At 32.8% G+C, this 20,721-nt stretch overlaps 1 protein-coding gene across 1 annotated transcript; it reads right to left on the minus strand.

Annotated features, from left to right (window-relative positions):
- Positions 1-10,542: 10,542 nt before the first annotated feature.
- Positions 10,543-12,158, minus strand: LOC145044209 (mitochondrial inner membrane protease ATP23-like). Its single transcript, XM_078993069.1, has 5 exons — positions 11,574-12,158; positions 11,354-11,475; positions 11,127-11,264; positions 10,932-11,015; positions 10,543-10,845 (listed from the first exon to the last, which is right to left on the minus strand). The coding sequence occupies exons 1-5, from the start codon at positions 11,617-11,619 to the stop codon at positions 10,711-10,713; spliced, it is 525 nt and encodes a 174-aa protein (XP_078849195.1). The 5' UTR covers positions 11,620-12,158; the 3' UTR covers positions 10,543-10,710.
- Between the last annotated feature and the right edge of the window lie 8,563 nt (positions 12,159-20,721).

The raw sequence follows: 20,721 nt of genomic DNA on the forward strand, positions 1-20,721 counted from the left end.
ATACTACTTAAGATTTCTCCATTTAGGCCTTTGGGAAGATTATGTCTTATCAAATAAAATCCATTCTCCTTTTTTTCAATGGTTTGAATTAATTTATGCCCCTAAACATAAAATAAATTACCCATTTAAAAATGATTCTATCACTCCCATTTTAGAGAAAAAATATAAAGATATTATTTCTAATAAAGAAATTATTGCTAATTTTCCACCAAAAGGAGAAATTATTATTAACGATATGTTTATTGCAACTCCTTTAGTTCAAGCCCCAAATCCATTAACTACCGAAAAGGGTCTTCAAAAAATTATTTACCAAAATAACTATGCAAATGAAACCTTATCTAGTATTACCGAGCATCTAGTAAAAATTGAAGAAAAAATTTTTAAAGATAAAAACATTAACAAGCAAGATATGGCAAGCACTAGTAATTTAAGTTTTGTTCCTTGCCAAATCGATGGTAATTTTAATCTAGGAAATACAGATTTAATTAACGAATTAGAAAAAAGACTTTCAAAACTTCATATCTCAAACACTAATAATATTAATACTCTTACGAATGAAGAATCTGAAAATAGTGATATTAATAGTGAAACAAATTTTGAAACTCTTGCTCAACAATTTAATACGAATGATGATATTAATCAACTCACTAATGACTTTTCAAATCTTAATAAAATTCATCAATCAAAGCAAAGCACTTTCGGAAAAAATCCAAAACCAACCATAAGAAATTATTGGAATAGACCCTCTCTTCCAGATGTTCAACTTGAAGAACGAAGTTTTCAATTTGACCGTTCTCAATATGATGGTAATTCTGTTTATGAATGGAATATTGATGGCCATTCTGAACATCAAATTATGAATATTGTACAAGAAATGACTATGGCTGCTAATGCTTATAAAGCTCATAATAATACTCAACTCCAAATTGTTAATATTATTACTTCTGGTTTTACTGGCAGTCTTAAAGGCTGGTGGGATTTCTATATTTCACAAGAAGAAAAAGATTATATTTTATCTGCTAAGAAAACTATTATAAAACAAGAAAATAATCAACAAATACAAACATTTGAAGATGATATGGTTAACACTTTAATTTTTGCTATTATCAAAAACTTTGTAGGGGATCCTACTACTTTTCAAGAAAAAACTTCAGAAATTTTAATGAATTTACATTGCAGAAAACTTACTGATTTTAGATGGTATAAAGATAATTATCTTGTTAAAGTTTTTTCAAGACCCGATTGTAAAGAGTCTTATTGGAAAGAACGTTTTATTGCTGGCCTTCCAAAACTCTTTGCGGAAAGAGTTCGACAAAAATTAAGAGAAAATTTTAATAATACCATTCCTTATCAAAATCTAACTTATGGAGATTTAATAAACTATATTAATAAAGAGGGATTAGCAGTTTGTGCTGATCTTAGGTTTAAAGAAAAACTCAAAAAAGATAGAATTAACAGTAAAAATGAATTGGGAAATTTTTGCCAACAATATGGTTATCAGCCCTTGAATGGTCCGTCTACTTCAAAATCTAAAGTTTTTAAGAAAAGATCTTCAAAATATTTTAGGAAAAAGAAATATAATCTTCCAGAAAATTATAAAAAGGGTAAAGATTACGCTTCAAAAGCCAAAAAACCCTATAGACAAAATTATAAAAAATCTAAAAGAAAATCAAAAGATATTATTATTTGTCATAAATGTGGGCGTAATGGTCATACAGCAAATAATTGTTATGCTAAGACGAAAATAAATGAGTTAAATGTCTCTGAAGACTTGAAAGAACAAATAAGAAAAATTATTTTAAATACTGATTCAGATTCCGATGAAAGTATTTCTGACTTTCAAACAAATGATTTAAATATTCTCGAAAATACTACTTCAAGTTCTGAAGATTCTGATATTTGCGAATGTATTGGTAAATGTCACTGTAACAATTTAATCAATGTAATCACTAGTGGCTCCATTAATGTTCTTTCGCAAGATGATAAAGATCTTTTAAACTCTCTTGATTCTATAAAAGATAAAAATATCCAAGAATTGCTAATAAAACAGATGCTTAATAAAACTAATAACATAACTCCTGCTAATAATGAAAATTTTAATTTAAAAAGTATATACGAAAGATTTACTGAAGCAAAGCCAATTTCTATGCAAGAACTTCAAGAAGAATTAAAAATAGTAAAACGAGAAATAAAAGAAATAAAAAATAAAATTTTAATTTTAGAAAAAGAAAAACCTTCTACTTTTAAAAACAAAAATATAGAAATTAATAATGAAGAAGAAAATAAAATTGAAAATGTAACTATTGGTAAACTTATAAATAATCAAGTTTCTCAAAAATGGAACACTAAAATTACTTTAGTTAAGGATAATTTTAAAATTAACCTAACTGCTTTAATTGATAGTGGTGCTGATATGAATTGTATTCAAGAAGGAATTTTTCCTACACAATTTTATGAAAAAACTACATCTAGACTTACTGGTGCCGGAGGTACAAAATTAATTGTAAATTATAAAGTTTATGATGTTCATATTTGTAATGACCAAGATTACTGTTATAAAACTCACCTAATTTTAGTAAAAGATCTATCTTCTCCTTTAATTCTAGGAACACCTTTCATTACAAAACTATATCCTTTTATGGTTCATGATGATGGTATAAGAACCAACGTTTTTGGAAAAGAAATTATATTTAAATTTTGTGAACCTCCTCTATATTCAACAATTAATGTCCTTAATTATAAAACGCAACAAGCCAAATATCTTATTAACGAAATAAATAATGTTCGAATAACTAATCAATTAAGTGATAATAATATTCAAAATAAAATAACCGGATTAAAATTAAAATTTGAAAAAAATGTTTGTTCTAATATTCCTAATGCCTTTTGGAATAGAAAGCAACATATTGTAAAACTACCATATATAAAAAATTTTAATGAAAAGGATATTCCTTCAAAATCTAGAGCCATTCACATGAATAATGAATTAGAAAGTCATTGTAAAAATGAAATTCAAGATTTAATAAATAAAAAACTCATAAGACCTTCTAAGTCACCATGGTCTTGTTCAGCATTTTATGTTATGAATGCTGCAGAATTAGAAAGAGGATCACCAAGATTAGTTATCAATTATAAACCTTTAAACAAAGTTTTAGAATGGATTCGTTATCCTATTCCTAATAAACGAAATTTGCTAAAAAAGCTTTATGATTCAAAAATATTTTCAAAGTTTGATATGAAATCAGGATTTTGGCAAATACAAATTCATGAGGAAGATAAATACAAAACTGGTTTTAATGTTCCCTTTGGGCATTTTGAATGGAATGTAATGCCTTTTGGATTAAAAAATGCTCCTTCTGAATTCCAAAATATTATGAATGATATCATAACTCCTATAAGTAGTTTTGCTATTGCTTATATCGACGATGTCCTAATTTTTTCAAAATCAATTGATCAACATTTTAAACATTTAAATCAATTTCATGATTTAATTTATCAAAATGGTTTAGCTGTCTCTGCAACAAAAATGCATTTATTTAAAAATGAAATTCGTTTTTTAGGACATGATATTGTCAAAAACACTATTAGACCTATAACAAGAAGCTTGCAATTTTCTACTAAATTTCCTGATGAAATTAAAGATAAAAAACAATCTCAAAGATTTAGGGATCATATGTAAACCGCTTTATAATCGATTAAAAGACAATCCTGAACCATGGACTCAAAAACATACAGATATAATTAAATATATAAAACAAAAGGTCCCTACTTTGCCATGTTTAAATTTACCTCATCCCGATGCCAAAATCATAGTTGAAACCGATGCTAGTGATATTGGATTCGGAGGAATTTTAAAACAAAAATTTGTTAACTCAACTGAAGAGCAATTAGTTCGATATTACTCTGGTGCATGGAATGATACACAGAAAAATTATTCAACTGTCAAAAAGGAAATTTTAAGCATTGTTTTATGTATTAATAAATTTGAAGATGATTTATTTATGAAAACTTTTTTATTAAGAATAGATTGTCAATCTGCAAAAAGTATTTTGGAAAAAGATGTAAAAAATATTATTTCCAAGCAAATTTTTGCTCGTTGGCAAGCCCTCTTAGGTAACTTTGATTTCGAAATAGAATTTATAAAAGGAGAAAATAACTCACTTCCTGACTTTCTTTCTCGAGAATTTTTGCAGGGAAAATGAGTTCATCGTCCTCTTCCAAACATGATGACAAGAAGCCAGTCTATCAAAATCTTGTTCCAGCCTCTCAAAAGCTAGTTCCATTTCAAAATCAAAATCGTTTTTCTCCTTTAACACCTACTTCTAAGAATTCACAACTTTATTCTAATATCCTTCAGTCAAAACTTGTTACTCCAAAAGTTGCTTCAACTGACACAATAAGCCCTTTTGCAAAACCTATCTCTCCTCAAACTCAAAAAACTGTTACTCCTAGCCCTTCTACAAAAACTCCTTATGTTCTTAATCCAAATTTCCTAAGAGTTCAAATTCTTGAAGATTTTCAAATCCATAAGTTACACCAAGGTTTTCATATTCTCACCAATCATCTCTTTGGACAAGGAAAAACCTTTTATGTTGATTCATATAAAACCCGAGAATATTATCAAGCTATTTTGCAAGAATCTGGTTCAGTCAATTTTGTTCATCGTTCTAATTCTAAAGAGGGAAACATTGATTTTAGCAAAGCTCATATTATCAAAATCATTTCTCCAGAAAGTTGGTTTCCAAACCTTCACTCTGAAAAACCTCTTATAAGTTATCCTGCTTATCCCAAATTTTCTTACTATGATTATCAAGACGCCTGGACTAAGGCATTCTTTATTCGGAATTATTCACATTCATGGTTTATCTTCTTTGATTTGAACTTCAATTGTGAATATCCAAGATGGTTTATCAATTGGTACAAATATATGGGTATTCTTCCAAATTGTTTACCAAAAGAAATTTACGATGGATATCTCAAATTTAAAGAATTGTTTATTCAACAAATTCCAGAATTTGAATACATGTTACAATTCACTATGATATTTAAAGTTCCATGGATAATGTCTTGGACTTTTCATTATCAAGAAGCAAAGGACACCTCTCCTCCCTGGCTTAATCGCCAATTTCGCTCAAAATGGTGGGATAAAATGAAGATTTCTCAAGCTAGTGAACAAGCAGTAATTAAACATTATCAAGAAATATATATTCAAAAACCAGAAGTCGAAGCCACTTTTATCAACAGTCTTCCCAAAAGCGATGTGGATCTAATTGCAAGAATTAAAGATGCTGCTACCTCTTCTCCTCAAGAACTTCAAAAATTACTTCAAGAAATTCGCCAAACTCCATCAGTTTCTGACGATTCTCCAAAATCTATAAAGAATGATTTATTCGAAGACGCTCAAGACCCTTTTGATGATCCTTATGAAGAATAAGAAATCATTATCCATAAATTTGATGTAATATTTTAAATGTAAGATATTTCGTTTTTTCTATTATCAAAATTTCGTTTTTCAAGTACGAATACATGTATACTATGTAGGTATTCATGTATTTATGTATAAACAATTTTTATCAAAATTATTATCAAATCTATAATCAATGATGATATGAAGACAAAAAAACTTTAGAAGATGCTCTATAATGACTTGCTTTATCAAAAGAAGATGAATGACAACCACTTTCAAGGACAACCACTTGCAAATAATTATTGATTGGCCATGGATTCTTACGGAAAAATTTATCACAAGATGATTTCAAGACTTTGAAGACTCCAAGATGATTATAAATAGAGGTTATCACAAGAGAAAAAAATTCATTCTCTAAAAAAAATATTCTAAAAAAAAAAAAAAAAAAAAAAATGTTCATCCAATGTCTAAAAAATCTCCAAGAGTCTCTCTTTCTACTAGTAGATGTTCAAAGTCTTTAGATTTTCAAATAATTCTTTCTCCAGAAGTATGTACTGATTGTAATTCAAGCCTAATTCAAGAAGGTATTATCTAAAATATTCTATCGTTGTGTTATTTTTATGATAATTTCATTTCGAGTTATTCTAACTATTAATTCTACAAGATTTGAAATTTTTGTTAAAATAGTACTCGTTTTTAATAATCCAATTAATCAAACTCATGGTTAGATCATTTAATTATGTCTAGCAAAATTTTGATGAATTGTATTCCTAATAGAAATATTCTTTTAAAAATACAGCAAATCCAAAAATCTATTAATAACTCTGAGCAAAATCTTAAAGATTCTTATATATATATATATATATATATATATATATATATATATATATATATATATATATATATATATTAAAAAATTATATTAAAATTTACGGTTTTTAATCCCTACAAGAGAAATTGGATACAAAAACTGGGAGTGATTATTCTTTTTGGAGAGGTTTCGATTTCAGGTCTTCATCACTAGGTGTCATGTTGACACGAATATACTCTGTTGCACTACTACGGTACTATTGTTCTAAAAAAATCTCTAATAACCATTTCCTTGGTTTTGAAAAGTAAAAGAAGAATGTGTGAAAAGTTGACGTGAAAGAAAAATAAAAAATGAAAGGTAAATACATCATTTGGTCTAACAGTGAAAATAAATGGATGATTATCTTGTTTATCATTTGGTCCAACAATTGTGTATATGCTTTCTTTTAACCATTTAGTTATTTTCAAAAGTTCTATATGTTCAAATACATATGGATGTCGTTACTTTGAAATTGGGAGCTTTTAGGTTTTTGTCAAAAGCCTTAATCGGAGAAAGGTCGACAACCAGGGAATGGAGGGATGAGGTTGGTGGACCACTATAAAATAATAATAATAATAGCTATATTATTACTAAATGAAAGATTTAGGGTAAGAGAAAAATAGCCAATTGATAATGATTTATTACCTTCTAACAAAGTTAAATAAAGGGATTAAAACCAAAAAATGGCCCTTAAAAAGATACAAACTTACCGATCATATTTAAAATTTACTCCAATTAATATTTCCATTCAAAGCACCAACGACAATCTCACTTTTTTAAGCTCTTGCAAGTCGACAATTAGTAGGGAATTGGTTATTAAAATAGTGAATATTGGAAAAAGATCCATGAAAGAATTATGAAACATGTTGCATGTTTTTGAAGCTCAAAATATAAGTATCATCAACGTTTAAATCATTCTTTCGTAATACATTAAAAAACTAGTTGTGAAATCTATATATTATACGAGTTGACTAAAAAAATATCATGATATAAACATTAAATATTTTTTAAAGTAAAGTTTTGAAATAAATAGAAACGAAAATAATTAATAAGTAAGTAATTCAATCTATATTAATAAAAACATATTGAGATATTATAAATAATTGTTCTGAACCATAAATTTTCAAAGACTTTTTTGAATACAACATTAGATATCATATTGTTAAGTTTAGATTCATTATCTAAAATGAATATTTTTAATCCATCTCTATTTTTAACTCTTTATAATGCAACATACAATTGCTAATGAGTGAACATTAGTTGTTTTAAAAAAAACATGACCTTCAATAGCTACCGTCCTTAACTCTTACTTCCTCTATCCCAAATTAACAATCATGGTTCCCTTTTGTTTTGTCCAAAAATAATATTCTACTTTTAAAAATAAATATATCTTTTACCAAAATACCCCTCATCTACCATGTCATTAAATGCAATAAAATGAAGAAATTAAATGCAACCAAAAGATACAATTGTCATTTGATTTAATAAAGTTAGTGATAATTAATGTTACTTAATTTGTGTATTTTTTTTGTTCGTTGACAATAATTTTGAGACGGATGAAATATTAATTTTCATCACAAAACATAAAGCAAGTGGAAAGACATTTTTGGAATGAAAATACGGTCAAATGAAATATTAATTTTCATCACAAAACATAAAGCAAGTGGAAAGACATTTTTGGAATGAAAATACGGTCAAAGATATTTATGGAATAACATGTGTCAAATTAAATGAGAAGTTGACATTTGACAAACACGATTTTAATATATTAAGGTAGATTTTAATTTGATGAATTATGTTCTCTTTATTTTGGGATGTTATATAAGTGTTTCCAACAAAAACTAAACATTTAAAATTCAAAATTAATGAAATTAAGGTCCTAAAATGGAAATAACAATATCCAAATACAACATGCCTAATATCATAGAGTTAAAAAGCCATTATGCAATTTATCACCACCAAGTATTGCATTATCAGTTCATTAATATCGAAGATTGAACACGACATTAGATAACTTATCACATTCACATAACTTAAAACATTCATCGAAAATGAAAGAGGACATTTGAAAACTAACTATATTTAAATAAATTAAATGTAGTTTGATTAAATTTAGGATGCTTAAATTGGAAGGGGTTCATGCTTAAATATAATTATCAATGTGCATTTTAATGAAGATGAAAAAGAACATATGAAATATTAATTACTTTAAAATTCTAAGAAAATAATATATATCAAATTGAATGAGAAGTTGACCTTTGACAAAATAAATATTAATTTAATAGGATAGATTTAATCCATCTATAAAATCCTAGGGAAACCAATTCTAGTGCACTTTTGAAACAATTTATAATCTAGATCGTTTATATGATGTAATTTAAACTTCCTAAATTAATTTTATTTTTATCATATGTTTCTATTAAATGCTAACGAGACCTTGATGTACAAACAACAATCTTTTACTATATCAAATAAAACTTTATATATAACATTTAGAAAAGGGATTAAAATAAGATCAACATATTAATACATATAATTAGATCATACAATATTAGTCACGTAAGGAAGGTTGTAGGGTAATGTGGGACCCCCTCCTTATGCATAAAGACAATTTCCAAGCACCGTAATCATGACGTGGTGTGATACTGGCTAAGATGGCAACAAAGGAGATAGACTACTTCCTCTTTCTCTTTCTCTTTCTCTTTCTCTCTCCTTCCCTGTGTTTTCTCTCTATCTCTCTTCTTTCATTTTTAGACTCTTATATATAAGTAAATTAAAGTGGTGAGTGGAGTAAAATATATTTTCTAGGTTCAGTGGTGTTATAGGAGGGATACAGTGAAAATAAGATGGTTGTAAGAACCTATACGTAATGGCCAAAGGACTATGGTATATGGTGATAATACCTAATATTTATAATTTTGGTAGAACTACATTATATTATGGCTCAACATCATTGTGCACAGGAATACGACGGTGAGGTAAACTATAATCTTCCTCCGACCACCACCTCTTTTGTCTACCACCACCACCACCACCACTCATTCTTTTTTCTGCAATTTAAAAAGGACCGTGTAATTAAAAATGTTAGAAAAGCCTTTAATTATTGATTTTTTTAATGGAAACGACAACATAAAAAGCTGTTTTAGATTGTATAGTTTTCATTAATCATCTTAGAATTTTAACCATTTAATCAGGATAAAAACAAAACGCAAAAGCTCTTATAATTGAATATTTCATATGGTTTTACGAACTTTTTCATAAAAGAAATCCAAAATATACAAATGTTTCGATCATTTATTTAGTTATTCTAATATCGAATGGTTAAAAATCATGAAACGGTTTTCATTGAAAGCATACAAATCTTCAATGTTTACTACTTTAAGTTGTAATAATCACTTACTTTTTGTAGCTAGTTTGTGGCAAAATTGTGATTATTTTTTATTTAACTCTTATATATCACATAACCACAAAGATGACAATTTCGACACATTTACCTGTAAAATCATGACGTAGCACATGATCCATAGCAGCAATATTTTGACATGTGTGAGACATCAAACAGAGGCATGTGATTATGATTATGGCTATCTTGAAAACCTTCTCCATGCAAAACCTAAACCTAAAATCTGTGTTTTTTGATGTGGCTATTTGTATACGAGGTGTGTCCACTGTTTGGAACATGCTAGTCAGCTAGTGTTCTAGTCTAGCTACTTCCAATAACCTCGGTTAAAGAACCAGAATTAGAGTGGTCAAATTAAAGTTGTGAGAAATTTCTAAAGTTTGAATCTTTTTGTATGATAAATTGATAATTTAAGCTCTAGAACGTTGGGTTGCGGTGTTTCTTTTTGTTCTTTCTGCGTCTTCTTAATACAGACAAGAATAGTTGTTTAGTACTTTGATGTTCACTTGATTAAAAAAAAACCAAACATTTCCCCATTTTCAAAGATAATATATAAGATCATAAGTTTTCTTTATAATATAAATCTCGACTAAATCCTATACGAGTACAGTGACTATAGTATAAGTAATGATACGTGTCGAGATAAAATGATGTATACATAATGTTTTTTTTTATTAGATTGAATATATATTAAATGATAATTTTACCCTAACAATTCAAAAAACAAATTTAACGATATACATGGATTTTTGGAAAGTTGGAGAGGGAAAAAAAATGACGAATAAGTAAAGAGTTTATTTCTTAATATATTAAGCAAAGGTTATTTTTCGCTTAACTTATTAAGACAAAAAGAAACAATCATATATAATTCTCTAGACTAAATGATTCTAAGTCGAAAACAACAATTATTATGGAAATGCAAAAACATTACAGAGAAAATATTCAGGAAAAATTCTCAAATATACTTGAATATCAATTCTCAAGTCTTCTAAAAAATTACATACTTTGAATAAAAATGGGGAAAAACTCAACCCAGAAATTATATAAAAAATCTCAAGGGGCTCTGTCAAATGGCTTTGTATCATTATAACAAGTCTCCCACACAGCTTCCATTGCATCCTTAGCAGCTGCGTCTGAACAATATGGATTGTTGGCTAATGACTTCATTACCCTTCTCCTCACACACTCCTTTATATATCAAATAAAAATAAAACAGGGTAATTTTTTGAAAATTTAATAAGCAGATATTAATTACTACTAAAAAATAAGCTTACTTGTTCATGGCCTCTTATTTTGACAAAACCTCGCAAGAGTTCCCTTTTATAGTGGCAATCACCACTGAGATGCCCAGCTCGTATCTGTTTATAAGATAGAAACAGGGGCAAAAAAGGAATTAAGATTTTTAATGGACTGATTAAGATTTAAGAAAAAAGATAAGAAGGTTGACGATAACTGATAAGGATTCAGACCTCACTACAAGCATGATGAGCACAATTAGTCCAATCCAAATTTGCAGCTCGGCAGTCATCATATGCATGAATTAGTTCATGGATAACCACTTGATTTACCTCATCTTGAATGTTCATGTAATTGCTACATACCACTATCTACAAATAGCAGCATATATGCGTTTCGATTGTGTAAATCAAAAGGAATAATTAGGGCAATCTAATGGATATGCAAGAATTATTATTACCCCTTCTCCGCGAACATAACCACCACTCATCTTTTGGTCGCAATTGACAGCCTTGATAAAATTGGAAGCGATATTACATCCACTTTTCTCCAAATGCTCCCGTAAAAACTTCACCGATGGAGCTGATATGTATGGCGGATTCAGTGATTACGATGCAAAAATTATAAAAAACTTATAAACCCTAAACACAAAGAATCTGAAAAAGGTTATCCGGAATTACTTCTAAGGCTTCTTTGGATCATAGTCTCGCACTCCTCCACCGTCATGTCGTCCTTAGCGGCGGACGAGAAGCTGTTGCAGCCTTGCAGGAGGGGGATGCAGAAGCGGAATTGGATGCTGCTGCCATTTTGTTGGTGCGGCGATTACGTTGACTGCGGGTTTGGCCGTTGAGAAGCAGACGCCGGGTCCAGTCGGGATAGATCCGGTTGCAAGCGGTCCTTATGTTGGGTCAGTTTGCATATGAGAAGCTTTTCTACTTGGGAACACATATATGGAATCAGTAACAAAAGAATGACACCAACCAAAGAACCCTAATGCCAGAAATATGAGATGAAGAATATCAGTTTGACGAGAAGAAGAAGACGAGATTGACTGTTCTTGGTTAGAAATACGATGCAACAGAAGACAACTAGCTCTAACTATACGATAATCTGATGCATTGAGAAAAATTGCTCCAATTATATAACGTACGTCGATTTTAGAGAGGAATAAAATTACAAGACATCATTGATTTGGGGGATTTGAGGGAGGAAGAGAGAAATCAAATTTGGAGAATGAATAGGAATCGGGAAAAAGATACAGGGAAAATTTTGATCTCTGAAAGGATAAATTTTGGGCTTAACCCAGTAAGCCCAATTAAGTTAAAAGGAACAAGGGTAACTAGAATTTAGTTTTTAGCATCAGTATATCATAGATTATCACAATGTTTTATTATTGATTTATGCATTTAGAATCGATGAATTCTTATAAAGAAAAAAGTAAAAATATGGTGAGAAGTGTAAAAAGATTTTGACCTTTAGATAAAAAAATAACCACTTAAATCAAGCAGATAATTTGAGGGTTATAGAAGGTTATGAAACCGTTAATCTCTTACAAATTACAGTAATAAGATAATTTAATCCAATGATCGTGATTACATCTTACGATTATCACAATTTTTGTATTTTCTTATTGGATCTATATCCTACCTACCATCAATTTTATTTGAGACAATATATTCAATTTCATCATGATTTCTAAATAATTTCATCTATTTTTTAATTACTTAACTATCAACTTGTAGTTTTAAGTACAAATTTAGATCACCAAATGTATGTTATATTTTGGTGTTATGTCAAGTTTAGCTTATCCCAAGTTAACAGATAGGAGCCAACATAAAATATTAAAATCTTCCTCTCTTTATAAGGTTACAAGGCTTTTTTTAGTTCTTTTATTTATCAAATAGGCTAAAGACACAAGATGGGCTTCACGTTTGCTCCATGGCTTTGACTCTTTAGTTGGCTACTTGGCTAACTTGACATTCACAACACAGACCATAAAACCTCCTCATACTTTTTAATGAAAGCGTAAAATACTTCACCAGATTTCAAGTTCGCATGTATAGAACTTAATCTTGATAGTTGTATCGTCTAGATATAAGTCTGATACTATTGCTAGAATAGGGACGAAAATTTGTGTTAGGACATTCTTTGCAAGCCTCTATCAAATTGTTTTCTGCAAATCTACATCATTATATATGTATTTTGTTTATAATTTTTGGTTATATCTTTATTAATTTCCTATAATTATATAGAGTAAATTACACAAATGGTCCCTATGGTTTGGGGGAATTTGCTTGTTTGGTTCCTAACTTATTTTTTTAACTCAGAAGGTTCCATTGTTTGTTTTTGTTGCGCGCTTGGTTCCTAAAGTTTGTTTTTGTTGCACGTTTGGTCAATGTCCTACCTAAAAAGACTATTATTTAAATAGAGAAAAATAATGGGTATATAAGATAAGGTGAGGAGGTAGGTTCACAAACCGATGTTTTTTTTTTTTTTTTTTTTTTTTCTGAACCGGACCGGTTCAGAAAACCAGTTCGGTTCTGGTCAAGTTAGTCAACACCGGTTTGGTTCTAAACCGGTCCAGCCTCAAAATAATCCGAACCTTTGTAAACTGGTTCAAAAAACCGGTCCAAAAACAGTTTCGAAAACTGGTTCAAAAAGGGTTCAGAATCGGTTCAACGGAAAAAAGGTTTTTTTGTTTTTTTGTTTTTAGGCAAATAACTGAAAAATAGGAATGAGTTCTTTTTTTTTTTTTTTTTTTTGAATCTATTGCTTTTAATGTGTTTAACAAAAAAAAGAGGGGTCTCACAGTAGGTTTTTTTGGAAATAGGAGAATGAATTGGGAAGGCTTAGGCTTTTGGTAATACACACATACAAACACACGTCCATATATATATACAAAAAGTTTTTTTTTTTCTTTTTCTTTTTTTTTTTTTATTTTTATTTTTTTATTATTATTATTTTTTTTTAATAATGTACATATCTTTTGATGTATTAACTATTTTTTTTGGTTTTAGACTTGATGTTTGTGTATATGTACAAAAACATAATGTATGTACAAAATTGTTCAACTTGAATCAACATATTTTTTGGAGCAATTTTCAACCTTTTTTTTTTTCATTTTTTTTGCTTTTTTTTTTATATTGGAAATATATAATACAATTTCAAACATAAAAACACAAAACATCCAAATTGTCAAACTAATACATCTTCAAATATAAAACATTGATGTTATCGTAGTCTTCATTCCAAGTCCGTAGTCATTATATTTATTCGTCATCCGTCATGTCGTTGCGTAATCCTCTCTCATACTCGATCTCTTCTAGGGTAAGTGGCACCGACATTCCAATCGCTACTTCTTCCTTATGTACTCGTGCTTCGGCATGCAACGATGTGCCTTCTAGTACTTCAATGTCTTGTATCATTTCCACATTATCAAGGTAACATTTCAAGCAAATGCACACTTCCATCGACAAAGGGGTTAGTTTTGTTCTTATTGGTGATATTATCCTGCCACTAACAGAAAAAGTCGATTCCGAAGCTACCGTAGAAGCTTGGGAGCTTAGTAGATCACGGGTCATAGCGGCTAGAATCGGAAATTAGGTTTCCTTTCCTTTCCACCAAGCCAAAATATCAAAATTTTCAAACTCTTAAATACTTATTTAAGACAAGAAATCGGAACCAATGTACCTTCCGAACTTGCTACTTGGCTGTTAGACCGAGCTCGTTTGGAATTTCATTCCTCAAAGTATTAAATAAACTTCAAACAAATTTTGAAAAACTTTGTTAAATTTTGAAACTTCCTTTGATGCATAATCCATGTCATCATCCACTAAACTCAAATCGTAACAAATATTTTCAATTAAAGTCTCAACCCCCCCCCCCCCCCCCCCCCCAACATTTAGAGCCGAATTCAAAGCGGCGGAACAAGTAATAATGGGAGACATTTCTTGAAAATATTTTTTTTAACTTTGTTTTCATCGGTTTCATCATATTAGCAAACATTGTGCTCCTCATTTCAAACTCATTTATTTTCGCACACATTAAAAAAAATTGGTTTAAAACTAAACAACTTGTAGGATAATAAACCCCCGATAAAAAAGTAGTTGCTTTTTTAAAAACATCAAGCATGTCCGTAACAAGTTTGATAGTATCCCAACTTGATTTCAGATAAGTCGTAACCTTATTACGGTCCGCAAGGTTGCCATGGAACATTTTTAAAGTATCTTTTTGACGTAAGGCACATTCAACATTTTGCAAGTTGAGTTTCATCAGATATTATTTTCCCAATTCGGACCTAAAAAGAGGGCATTCGCATCGACACAAAGTTGCATATAATTATGATATCGAGCGTTACTAGAACTAAAAATATCTTTTAGCATGTCTTTGAAACCATCTTTTATAGTTTCAATGCTAGTTAGTCCATCTTGCACAACCAAATTAATGATATGTGCAACACATCGACTATGAAAAAAAAACACCATTGCAAATTGGTTTATATTTTAGTTTTAGTTGTCCAACCGCGGCGGTGTTGTTTGAAGCATTATCAAAAGATATAGAAAAAATCTTTCCTTCAAGTTTATAAGTTTTGATCACACAATCTAAAATTTTAAATAAATTTCTACCTGTGTGCGAGTACTTAAACAATTCAAACGTAATCGTATGCTTCATCATTACCCAATTAGTTGGATTAATCCAATGAGCGATAACACAAAGGTACGCATCCGGTGAACTGTGAGGAGTCGTCCAAACATCACAAGTTAAATTCACACTGGTTTCTAAAGATTGAAATCCTACTCTCGCCCTGAATCACTAACTCTCCCCCACTGGGAGTGCGAACCCTCACTAACTGCAACTCGCAATCAATCACTGCCCCATTAGGGCTCAGCCAATCCATACCGACTAAAACCTTGTTCCCTCGCAGGGGAATAGGAACCAGGTCTACCGAAAACTACTCATCGAATAACCGAAGCAAACACCCTTTATGAACTCTCGCGATCCTGTCAGACCTGTCATCAACTATCTCAACCTCAAGTGGACAATCCAGCTCCCCCATAGCTCTGCTAAACCTCTTGCTAAGCGCAAGCGAAACAAATGATCGGGTAGCCCCCGAATCAAACAATATTGTAGCCGAAATGTCGTTCACTAAGAACGACCCTATATAAAACATATAACCATAAGAAACAATTCATAACAAATATAAGGTAAGAGGAAAATAGAAACCCGTCACCACATCAGGAGTCGCTCGCGCCTCCTCTGCTGTCATCTGGAAAGCTCTACTCTTCGCCACTGGTGCCTCAGCCCGACCCTGCCGGCCATCTGTAATCCTCAAAGTAGTAGGGGCAGGTGCCACCACCTTCCCCGTTGCTGCTAAACTTGGGCACCGAGACTTTTTATGTTCCCTCTGATTGCAGTGAAAGCAAATCATATTAGCTGCTGAGGTGGGAGTCGTAGTGGTAGTAGCTGTACAATCCTTGCTCATGTGCCCTGTCCGACGCACTTGTAGCAGCCGGAACTTCCTGCCTTGCACACTCCATCATGCAATCTCCCACACTTGCCACACCGACTGTGGCCCTGTTGACCCCTGGATCTATGATCGGATACCTTGGGCCTTTTTCTTGAACTCCCAGTACCAGATGCCGCCTCTGTCTTCCTCTTCTTCTCCATCTCTAAATCAATATCTCTCTCATGAGCCCTAGAAATCATGTCATCTAACGTTTTAGAGCTAGATCGGCACACAAATTGGCAGATATCACTCTGCAACATCTCATGATAACGAGCCTTCTTCATTTCCTCATCAGCTACGTACTGAGGAACAAGAAGAGCCCTCTCCCTGAACTTGGTGGTAATCTCCACGACTGTCTCTATAGTCTGAGTAAGATCCTGAAACTCCCTCGCTAACTGCTGCACCTCAATAACCGGTTCAAACTCGGCTCTGAACCTGGTAACAAAATCAACCCAAGTCATCGCATCAAGAGCTGCGTCATCCCCAATGATATGTCTGATCTCCTCCCACCAATCTTGTGCACTGTCCTTCAGGAGACAGGATGCTAGTCTGACCCTGTCCCCCTCGGGACATCTGCTAGTGCGGAAAGCATTGGCGACATCCGCCAACCACCTAGTACTCGCAATGGGATCCTGTGCCCCATGGTAGTCAGGAGCTCCACAAGCTCTGAACTCCCTGAAAGTGAGTGTGCGCGACCCCATCATGGTCGCTACCTCAGCACGAAATGTACTCAACCTCTCATCCATCAGCTCCAAAATACCATCCTTAATCGAACCAAAGATAACAGGAGTCTACTCAAGTATGATACAAGTAATCTCTAAAGAGAAAAACTCCCTCGTCTGCTCATCCAAATGCTCGGCCCCCGAGCATGATCCTGATCCCTCATCGACACCTAAACCGCCACCTGCTGGTCTAGGGCGTAAAACCACTATTTTGAAACACATAACGACAAACATCGGGAATAATGATACATCTTGAGGGATTGCTATCCCCCCTTCGGTCTATGTGAATCGGATACTTCCGAGCATATCTGGGTGCTGCCCTCCCCTTCAGTCTATTTCAATCGGCAACTGTTGAGCATATCTGGGTGCTAGCCTCCCCCTCAGTCTATTTCAACTGGATATTGTCGAGCATATTTGGGTGCCAACCTCCCCTTCAGTCTATTTCAACCGGACACTGGGTCTATTTCACTCCCTACAACTACCACATAATATCGTAACAAGTAAGCGGATAAAACATAAAAGATAGTGGCAAGCCATACAGTTATCAAAAAGATAATCGTCTCTACTACAACAAATACTAATAGGCTGACATTGGTGCCTTTGACCTACTCATATGGGAAGGTAACTCACCTCAACTGTGTGTCAAAATCTTACTCCTCGGATGGCTTGGGACTCTTCTCCTTAAAACATAGCAAGTCCCTTAGTTATTAGGCCTAAGTACAACTCCTTTATGGCCCATCTTCAAATTCATGACCTAAGGCATGGTTTCCTAGTCCTTTCCCTAATGGGCCTTTTCCCCAAAGGCCCAACCCATAATAAATTTAATGCCCAAGTCCATTACTTTAAACTTTAAGGCCCAATAAGACCCAACACCATAAGTACCAGTCCTAGGCCCAGGGGCCTTACTCCACAGTAGTCCATGAGGCCCACAAATCCATGCCCAATCACCCAAAGCCCAAAAAGTCATGTAACCATTCTGTATGCATACACGCTGTGTACCTAGCACGTATGCCCATCGTATGCTGGTCTTGACCACTTTAGGGAGGTTGACCCAGTACACGTAGCGTACCAGGGGGTACGCCCAACATACTAGGCAGTTTCCTTAGAACTTCCTTTGCACTTAATCCATTAATTCTTAATGTCCAAAACATACATCCAGGTCCTTTAATATGTCATAAACCATAAAGTTATAAACTTTTTGTCTTTACATGCATGGATGGGGTTTACTACATGATTTAAGTCCTTAAACATACTTTGTGACCATTTAACGCTTGCATGGTTGTGGCTTAACCATCAAGATCCGATTTTTATGGTTCTAAACACCTTCAAAAGCCAAAAAAGGATAGCTCATTTGGATAGGAGCTTCTAAAACTCAAAGGACCTCAAAATGGGACCAAAATGAAACATACAACACCCCAAAACTAGTTCTAAGCATGCAATGATCAAGTTTAGAGCTTTATACCTCTAATGGGTTAGAAATGATGCCAAACTTCTATATCTACAATCCTTCTCCAAGCTCTTGCTCTTCCTTCAAGCACCTTCTTCTTCAAAACCACCAAAATAACACCAAAATGTTCAAAGTGAGCTCAAGATACATTCAATGGGGTTAGGGTTCGAGTTGGGCACTGAAAGGATAAGGTAGGCTGAGAAGATAAAGGTTTTGAAGGTTATAAGTTGTTTAAATAGTGGGAAAACCCTAAATTTTAGGGTTTGCATCTGGTCACCCTACGTGCAGCGTATGCATGGGTACGCCTAGAGGTGAGTATGGTGCGGTTTTTGGCCAAAATCGAACTGAAAACCGCAACTTCGGTTTTTTGAAGTTTAGAAACTGCATCGTGCGATTTTTATGCGGTTCGGTTTTTTTTGCGGCTTTCTGTCAGGGTTGTTTTTTTTGTTTTTGTTTTTTTTTTGCTAAACCTCAGATAATTCAGCGAGTTATTTTGACTCAGATGAAGAGTGCTAATCATTTCTTAGAGATGAACCGATACCACCATCTCTTGGTTTGAAATCAAATTACATAATCACTCATCCAACATGTTTCTAATGCTTGAATATAATGCGAATTAAATATAATATTTGTTTGACAGGTAAATACGATAAGATCAGTTAATGTATTCATAAAAATGATACTATCATCAGTAGTAATCTTTATAATTAAATGTTAAAAAATGTCATAAACATTATTTGTTATAGTAAATATCACTAAATATATACTTAAAAATATACAACCATCCTCTGATAGATAATATATATATATATATATATATATATATATATATATATATATATATATATATATATATATATATATATATATATATATATATATTTATATGCGGTGCGGTTTTTGCATGACTGGAAACCGCACCACACCGAGCATTTTCTGTTTTTCCAAAACTAAAAACCGCACCATCGGTTTTCACTTCGGTTTTGTTTTATGCAGTTTTTTTTTTGTTTTATGGTTTGGTTTTTGCTCACCCATAAGTACGCCCAACGTACGCATGGGGGCTCCCCGATCGGCGCCTCGTGCATGTACGCCCAACATACACTCCACCTAAAAAATCAATATTTAATAATTATTACTTGAATAAAAGCAATAAAATACCTAATAAATCTCGGACATTACAAATATACCCCACTTGAATTAGACTTCGTCCTTGAAGTCTGTTGCATCTAACCAGGAATAACTCGGGGTAAGGCTCCCTCATCTTGTCCTATGGCTCCCACATCCATTCTGAGCCTTTACGGTGTTGCCACTACACCTTCACCAACTCTACCCTCTTGTTCCTTAGATCCTTTGTCTTCCTATCGAGAATGGCTACTGGTCTCTCGATGTAGTTAAGGCTATCATCCACCTAAATGTCATACAAAGGAACCACCGCGGAATCATCGGCCATGCACTTCCGTAGCTGTGAAACATGAAAAGTGTTATGGATCTTTCTAAGCTCCTCCGGAAGATCCAACCGATATGCTACCTTGACCAGCCAAGCTATCACCCTATATGGTCCGATGTACTTAGGGCCCAACTTGCCTCGTTTTCTAAAGTGGATGACACCTTTCCAAGGTGACACCTTCAGAAGGTCTATGTCCCCAACCTAAAAATCCAAGTCCGATCAGCGTCTGTTGGCGTAACTCTTCTGTCGACTCTGGGCTGTCTGGAGTCTACTACAAACCTGCTGGATTTTCTTCGTCATCTTGAGTACCACCTACGTACTCCCCATGACTCTCTGACCAACCTCACCCCAACATAGTAGGGTCCTGCAATTCCTCTTGTAAAGCATCTCGAATGGAGGTCGGTCAATACTGGCGTGGTAGATATTATTGTAGGAAAACTCTGCCAAGGGAAGGTAGGTATCCTAGCTACCACCAAATTCTAGAACACACGCCCGCAGCATATCCTCCAAAGTCTGGATGGTCCGCTTGCTCTCACCATCTGTTTACGAGTGGAAAGTTATGCTAAAGTGCAGAAGGGTACCCAATTTGTCATGAAATTTTTTCCAGAATCTAGAAGTGAACCACACATCCCTGTCAGAAATCACAGAAACCGACACCCCATGCCGAGCTACTACCTCCTGGATGTAGATGTATGATAACTTCTTG

Source organism: Lactuca saligna, chromosome 4 (genome assembly GCF_052625555.1).
Source record: "Lactuca saligna cultivar CGN05327 chromosome 4, ASM5262555v1, whole genome shotgun sequence".
Lineage (NCBI taxonomy): Eukaryota > Viridiplantae > Streptophyta > Magnoliopsida > Asterales > Asteraceae > Lactuca > Lactuca saligna.